The sequence below is a fragment of the Bufo gargarizans genome, chromosome 3 (assembly GCF_014858855.1).
Source record: "Bufo gargarizans isolate SCDJY-AF-19 chromosome 3, ASM1485885v1, whole genome shotgun sequence".
NCBI classification, from domain to species: Eukaryota; Metazoa; Chordata; class Amphibia; order Anura; family Bufonidae; genus Bufo; species Bufo gargarizans.
The window spans coordinates 51,468,374-51,476,614 of record NC_058082.1 but is presented as its reverse complement, the minus strand read 5'-3'; the positions used below and the strand labels follow the sequence as shown (position 1 = coordinate 51,476,614).

The window sequence follows — 8,241 nt, the reverse complement described above, 5'->3', positions numbered from 1 at the left end:
GGCTTAGATGTTCTCCTTCATAGGTGGTAAGACTTACATAATCCACATGGTTAGGCCTCCTGCACATGACCGTTGGTGTCCCATTGCCATATTGCGGACCGCATATGCGGTACCGTTCCATGTGCATTCGCCATCACGGATGCGGACCCGTTGACTTGAATGGGTCCGCAAATATGGACATGCGGAACGGAAGCACGGAACGGAACCCCACGGAAGCACTACGGAGTGCTTTTGTGGTGTTCAGTTCCATGCTTCCGTCCCACAAGAAGATAAAACTTGTTCTATCTTTTTGCGGAACGGACATATTGCGGACCCCATTCAAGTGAATGGTTCTGCGATCCGCATGCGGCTGCCCCACGGTCGGTGCTCATCCATTGCGGACCGCAATTTGCGGTCCGCAGCACACGTTCGCATGCAGGAGGCCTTATAAAGATCATCCTATTCTTCCCATAACATCATTCTTCTAAAATCATGGCACACAAATGTTGGATTAACCCAGAAATAATGGTCCACTTTTTTTGGGGAAGGTGACAATGGCAGCAGCTGAGGCTTCCAATCAATGATATGTAACCACTTGGGCTCCCAGTATACAGTTTAGCTTCACTGGTCAGTGTCATACCGTGACTATATGACCGGCACAACCAGAAACAGAATATTGTTTGCTAAATAATGACAGCAGATACCAGTGGTTATCCGGCGCCGGCCGCCATGTGTCACATGAGTGACAACTTCAAGAAAGATGTTCATTGTGTACACTTAGCCCTGAGGTGCTGAGAAGCTCTGCTGACAAGGTGATCTGAAGATCAGAGCGAGTCCGCCTGCCGCATCATCAGCTTCCTGCTGTACTCATAGGCCAGGAACAAAGCACCATTGGCCGGGAATGCGCGAATCAGAGTGGGCTTCAGCCCCGAATACAATGCCAATATGCCTGGAAAGAAAAAAGAAAACGGATAAAATCCTCAGACCTAATGAACATATTCACAAATCATTTTATAACATTTATCCGTTTTTATAACACAAAGATATTTTACTATGCTTGGAACACATTGTACCATAAATCTGTCTGTGTAATCTCCTAATCTCGTTTTTTTTGTCTATCTATCTATCTATCTACCAATCTGAAGCAACATGGTCTAAATCTGACCATACACATTACTGTGTATAGGCGAAGGCCTCGTCCACATCATTTCCGTTTTTCACTGACTGACAGCACACATGCCCATTGATTTGAATGGGTCTGTTCACATTTTAGTATTTTTTTACTGACCATGGGTCAGTAAAAGAAGTATCACGGAGACATGCACTACTTTAATCTGTGATGCGGATCAAGCACACCCATAGAAGTCTATGGGTCAGTGAAAATGATGGACATAGCACAGATGGCATCCGTAGCGCGTCCGTTTTTCACTGAAGACTGATAGGAGATTCTTTGGAAATTAACTTTCAGCTGAGCAACGTCAGTGGATTATGGATAACACACAGATGGTAAAAACGGACACACGATCCTTCACAGACATCTTAACGGAAGAAACATGTACGCTTTTTGTCACGGACGTGTCACTGACAGGGAAATGTGGACGAGGCCTAACTCCCTATGGAAGATCAGGGAAAGAAGGGTTGAGTACATTTCAAGATGTCACTCTCTTTGTTTGTGGCGAGATATGCCATCACCAGATTTGTTTGGCAGTGGCTTTCTCCCCTTCCCATTCACAACACATGCATGCTCAGCCATTCATGTGTACGGGGGTGGGGAAAGGAGAGATAGCTATCAGCCAAATGAGCTTTTGGGGACAGTTATGTCATGAGTACTGGGGGCTTCACTTTGCTTCTTGCTGTGACATTTATTCACAAAGAAATCAATACAATGAGACAATGCACGCGAACGTGTGCTGCCTGTGCCCGTGCTGTGGACCGCAAATTGCGCTCCGCAATGCACAAGTACCAACCGTGGGGCAGCCGCATGCGGATCGCAGACCCATTTACTAGAATGTGGTCCGCGATCCGTCCGTTCCGCAAAAAGATAGAGCAAGTTCTATCTTTTTGCGGAACGGAAGCACAGAACGGAACACCACAGAAGCACTCCGTAGTGCTTCCGTTCCGTCCCGCATCTCCGGATTTGCGGACCCATTGAAGTGAAGTATATGCGGGCCGCAATACGGCCACGGGGAATATAAGAAATGTGGAGCTGGCGTGTTCCCATGTCATATACGTGATCCATGATCCAGGCAGGTTATCTGCACTGGTATAACTATACCTTCCTATGCTGTTCTGCGACGGCCGGCACCGTCATTGCTGAAGTCAGGAACACGTGTAAACAACTATTCCTTTAGATTGCACTGAGTGTAATAAGCCTTGTGTAATAAATATGTAATCAACTTCTCATTTTGTTAGACACCTATATATAATTAATCATTTAATATTTAATAATATTTTGATTATCTATTTAATTAGTATTATATGGCTAAAATACAGATACACATTTTCTCTGAACAAATTTTTCCTAAAAGTCATCAGAGGTTGTGCCTTGATCTGGTTTTGTTTATTACTGTAATTCAAGTTCAAGTTCAAAATGTAAGGTGAACAGCGCCATCTACTGGCCAGAAAAGCATATGGGTTCTTGAAGTGACTGCATGTCCAAAAAAACATTTTCATGCACCCTTCTAACCATCCAAAGCGGCGAACCTGTTTAACCCCTTCAGGACCCTGCCATTTTTCACCTTAAAGGGAACCTGTCACCAGTTTTATGTTGCCCTAACTAAGGGCAACATAAATAAGTGACTGATTCTCTTAGCAAAATGCTGGGTCACTTTCTTTAATTGACCCAGTCAATCTGCCAACATCTTGTATTGAAAAGCTCCAGCTGATAATGATGAGTCATGAATATTCATGAGCTCCTGATTCTCCCCGCCCACCTGCTGCTGAATGACAGTTTGTTTCCATAGGAATCAGCAGCAGGTGGGTGGGGGAGTGGCTATAGCTCTGAATTAAATATATACGCTGATCTCGATGACCTCACGCCGGACTCGAATCAGCTCATTAGCATGCGGCATGCGGAATCTTTGTGTGTATATTATGAGGTAACCATCTGTCACACCAGTAAGTGAATACATCTAAGGCACTTTTTAGTAGTTAATGATTGTATATAATTAGTTAGATTATAATCAAATATCCACATGACAGGTTCCCTTTAAGGACCAGGCCACTTTTTGCAAATCTGACATGTGTCACTTCATGTGGTGATAACTTTAAAACGCTTTTACTTATCCAAGCCATTCTATGATTGTTTTCTCGTCACATATTGTACTCATGACAGTGGTACATTTGGGTCAAAATACTTCATTTTTATTTATTAAAAAAAAAACAAATTTGCCAAAAAATTAGAAAAATCCGCAATTTTGAAAACTTCTATTTCTCTGCTTTTAAAACAGATAGTGATACCTCCTAAAATAGTTATTACTTTACATTTCCCATATGTTTACTTCATGTTTGGATCATTTTGTAAATGACATTTTCTTTTTTGGGACGTTAGAAGGCTCAGAAGTTTAGAAGCAGTCACTTTGTGCGGCTTACATAATAGAAACCACCCATGAATGGCCCCATTTTAGAAACTCAATGTATTTATAACTGATTTTACAAACTTTGGTAATCCTTTAGGTGTTCCACAAGAATAAAAGGAAAATGGAGATGAAATTTGAGATATTCACTTTTTTGGCAGATTTTCCATTTTAATCCATATTTTTTCTGCTAACAAGGCAAGGGTTAACAGCCAAACAAAACTTAATATTTATTACCCTGATTCTGTAGTTTACAGAAACACCCCATATGTGGTCGTAAACTGCTGCACGAGCACACGGCAGGGCGCAGAGGGAAAGGAGCGCCATATGGTTTTTGGAAGGCAGATTTCACTGGGATACTTTTAAGTTGCCATGTCACATTTGAAGACCCTCCTGATGCACCCTAGAGTAGAAACTCCCAAAAAGTGACCCCATTTTGGAAACTACGGGATAAGGTGGCAGTTTTGTTGGTACTATTTTAGGGTATATATGATTTTTAGTTGCACTATATTACACTTTTTGTGAGGCAAGGTAACAAAAAATTGTTTTGGCACTGTTTTTATTCTTTACAATGCTCACCTGACAGGTTAGATCATGTGGTATTTTTATAGAGCAGGTTGTTACTGACACGACAATACCAAATATGACTTTTTTTGGTGGTTTGTTTCAGTTTTCATAATAAAGCATTTTTGTCTACATATTCTGAAAGCCATTTATTTTTTATTTTTTTTTGGGTGACTGTCTTATGTAGGGGCTCATTTTTTTGGTATGAGATGACGCTTTGATTGGTACTATTTTAGGGTGCATATGACTTTTTGATTGCTTGGTATTCAATTTTTTGTGATGTAAGGTGACAAAAAATGCCTTCTTTGACACAGTTTTTATTAAAAAAAAAATAATTTTACGGTGTTCACCTGAGGGGTTAGTTCATGTGATATTTTTATGCAACAGGTTGTTACGGACACGTTGATACCTAATATGTATACTTTTTTATTTACCGGTATTTATTTAAGTTTTGCACAATAAACGCATTTTTGAAACCAAAAAAATCATGTTTTAGTGTCTCCATATTCTGAGAGCCATAATTTTTTTTATTTTTTGGACAATTCCACTTCAGTTTTGTCCCCATTCATTGTCGATGGGAACAAAACATAACTGAACAGAACAGAGTGCTCCAAAATGCATTCCGTTCCTTTCTCATACCTGAGAGCAAACCGCAGCAACCGCAGAGCAAAACGGATCCGTTATGACCCACAATGCAAGTCAATGGGGACAGATCCGTTTTCTCTGACACAATAGAAAACGGATCCGTCCCCCATTAACTTTCAATGAAGTTCATGACGGATCCGTCTGGGGTATGTTAAAGATAATACAACTGGATCCGTTCATAACGGATGCAGATGGTTGTATTATCAGTAACAGAAGAGTTTTTGCTGAACCGTGACGGATCCCGCAAAAATGCTAGTGTGAAAGTAGCCTTAGGTAGGGTCTCATTTTTTGCAGGATGAGATGACGGTTTGATTGTTACTATTTTGGGGTGCGTATGACTTTTTGATCGCTTGGTATTCCACTTTTTGTGATGTAAGGTGACAAAAAATGGCTTTTTTGAAAACCGTTTTTATTTTTATTTTTTTACAGTGTTCATCTGAGGGCTTAGGTCATGTGATATTTTAATAGACCTGGTTGTTACGGACACGGCAATACCTAATAAGGTGACAAATAATTATTGTTTTAGCACAGTTTTTATTTCATTTTTTCTACAGCGTTCAGGTGAGGGGATGGATCATTAGTGATATTTTTGCAGAGCCGGTCGTTACGGACATGGCAATACCCAATAAGTTTGGTTTTCTTTTTTTTTTCAATTTTTTTTACAATTTTATGTGTTTTATTTTGGGAAATTTTGTTTATTTTTTTATACTTGAAACTTTATTTTTTTTTATTACGAAAAACGCTTTTCTTTACTTTTTTTTAAAAACTTCAGATTTTTGTCTTACTCTGGGACTTAAATTTCTGGGGTCTGATCCCCTCTGCAATGCATTACAATACAACCTGTATTGTGATGCATTGTATGTCAGCTTTTACACTGACAGCCTGCCTGTGAGACCCAGCCTATGGGGAAGCGGAGGGCACCCGTACACTCTGTGAATCCTCTGTATGCCACGGTCAGCTTTGACAGCGGCATACAAGGGGTTAACACGATGGCATCAGTTTTTTCACCGATGCCTGCATATTCAGCAGGGGCCCGGCTGTCAGTGACTGCCGGGTTCGTGCCGCTGATAGGGCGAGCGCAGCTCCTGCACCCGCCCTGATCAGCCCGCCGTACATGTACGGCTCTGTTCTTGAGTCACATCCACCAGCGCCGTACATGTACGGCGAGGGTCCTTAAGGGGTTAAAATAACCCCAGAGTACATAGATTGCCTATATAAACGGATGATTACAATCAAGCTCCTCCACACCAAACTCGGCTTAATTTGCCCATGGGGGCATTGCCGACCTTGTCCACGAAAAAAAAAAAAATTGATGTGTCCATGATTTTTTTACGCTGGTGGTACTTGAGCAAGTTATTCTGGTGGTAATTATTATTTTTAGTAATAAGTTCATTTTATAAGTTTGGGTTACCTTGCAGCTTGATAATCATAAGGTAACTCGTGTAGGTGTGATATATAGACCACCTAGCCAAGTCAAAGAATTAGATGATCTACTAGTTGAGGAAATAGCTAAAATGACATTGAAGGGGAAAGTTATCATTATGGGAGACTTCAATCTTCCTGATGTAAACTGGAAAACCAAAATAGCTTGTCATGCCAGGAGTACAGATATTCTAAATTCCCTACTGGGATTATCTCTACAGCAAGTAGTGGAGGAGCCAACCCGGAAGGAGGCCATTTTAGATTTAGTATTCACAAATGGGAATTTTGTATATGATATTACTGTAGTGGAAAGCTTGGGATCTAGTGATCACCAGTCAGTGTGGTTTACTATAAGTACAGTGACTGAGTCACACCACACAAAAACAAAAGTTTTAGATTTTAGAAGAAAAAACTTTTCTAAAATTAGATTAGTGGTATACGAGTCCCTTTCAGACTGGAACAGTTTCAATGGAGTCCAGGAGAAATGGGACTACTTAAACGTGGTACTATTGAAGGCAACAGATAATTGCATTAGGCTTGTTAGTAAAAGCAAAAAAAGGAAGAGACCACTGTGGTACTCAGCAGAAGTGGCCAAAATCATTAATATCTTTATCAGTGAAATTGCAGAAGGCCTCGATGGTAAGGTGTGTCTTTTTGCTGATGACACAAAGATTTGTAACAGGGTTGATGTTCCTGGAGGGATACACCAAATGGAAAAGGATTTAGGAAAACTAGAGGAATGGTCAAAAATCTGGCAACTAAAATTTAATGTTGATAAGTGCAAGATAATGCACCTGGGGCGTAAAAACCCAAGAGCAGAATATAAAATCAGTGATACAGTCCTAACCTCAGTATCTAAGGAAGAGGATTTAGGGGTCATTATTTCAGAAGACTTAAAGGTAGGCAGATAATGTCATAGAGCAGCAGGAAATGCTAGCAGAATGCTTGGGTGTATAGGGAGAGGCATTACCAGTAGAAAGAGGGAGGTGCTCATGCCGCTCTACAGAGCACTAGTGAGACCTCATTTGGAGTATTGTGCTCAGTACTGGAGACCATATCTCCAGAAGGATATTGATACTTTGGAGAGAGTTCAGAGAAGAGCAACTAAACTGGTACATGGATTGCAGGATAAAACTTACCAGGAAAGATTAAAGGACCTTAACATGTATAGCTTGGAAGAAAGACGAGACAGAGGGGATATGATAGAAACTTTTAAATACATAAAGGGAATCAACAAGGTAAAAGAGGAGAGAATATTTAAAAGAAGAAAAACTGCTACAAGAGGACATAGTTTTAAATTAGAGGGGCAAAGGTGTAAAAGTAATATCAGGAAGTATTACTTTACTGAGAGAGTAGTGGATGCATGGAATAGCCTTCCTGCAGTAAGTGGTAGCTGCCAATACAGTGGAGGAGTTTAAGCATGCATGGGATAGGCATAAGGCCATCCTTCATATAAGATAGGGCCAGGGGCTATCCATAGTATTCAGTATATTAGGCAGACTAAATGGGCCAAATGGTTCTTATCTGCCGACACATTCTATGTTTCTATTGTTTTGCGGTGCGTCTCCAGAATCCGCACAAATTTTGCCTGTGCATTGAGGACCCCAAATTGCGGTCGCGAATGCACGGAATGGCCGATCAACAGCCGTGTGCATGAGGCCTAAGGGAGATTGATTTTGCTGCTAAAGGTGGTCATAGTGAAGTGGGGTTCCATTCCAAATTTTGCTGTTGGGCAAAATTGGTTATCTGTTACGCCTCTGTCCCTTTTCTCTTACTCTATCCGACTATTGGTTGGCTTACTTTAAGACACATTTTGAAGCCAGAATTGTCCCACACCCTTGCCAAGCATTTCGGGGAAAAATGTAGAAAACCTAGATTCTCCAAATTGCACCACTTTTTTAAAATACATTTTTGGCACAAACACAATAGTAAATTTTAACAAATGCATTTAGGCAGAAATAGAGATATTTAACATCAACTATACCTGGCATCAAAAATTTGAAAAGTTTGGCATACACCCCACTTGCATAAAATTTTGCTAATTTTTATGAATTTT

The 8,241-nt window shown here is 40.6% G+C and overlaps 1 protein-coding gene across 2 annotated transcripts in view; it reads right to left on the bottom strand.

Annotated features, from left to right (window-relative positions):
* Nucleotides 1-304: 304 nt before the first annotated feature.
* LOC122932307 (mitochondrial ornithine transporter 1-like) overlaps nt 305-8,241 on the bottom strand; it is a 38,797-nt gene continuing 30,860 nt past the window's right edge. For both annotated transcript variants that reach the window (XM_044286650.1, XM_044286651.1), the window contains one exon: nt 305-928. In XM_044286650.1, the coding sequence (XP_044142585.1) occupies nt 804-928 (125 nt within the window). In that variant the 3' untranslated portion in view covers nt 305-803. The remainder of the gene's footprint in view (nt 929-8,241) is intronic.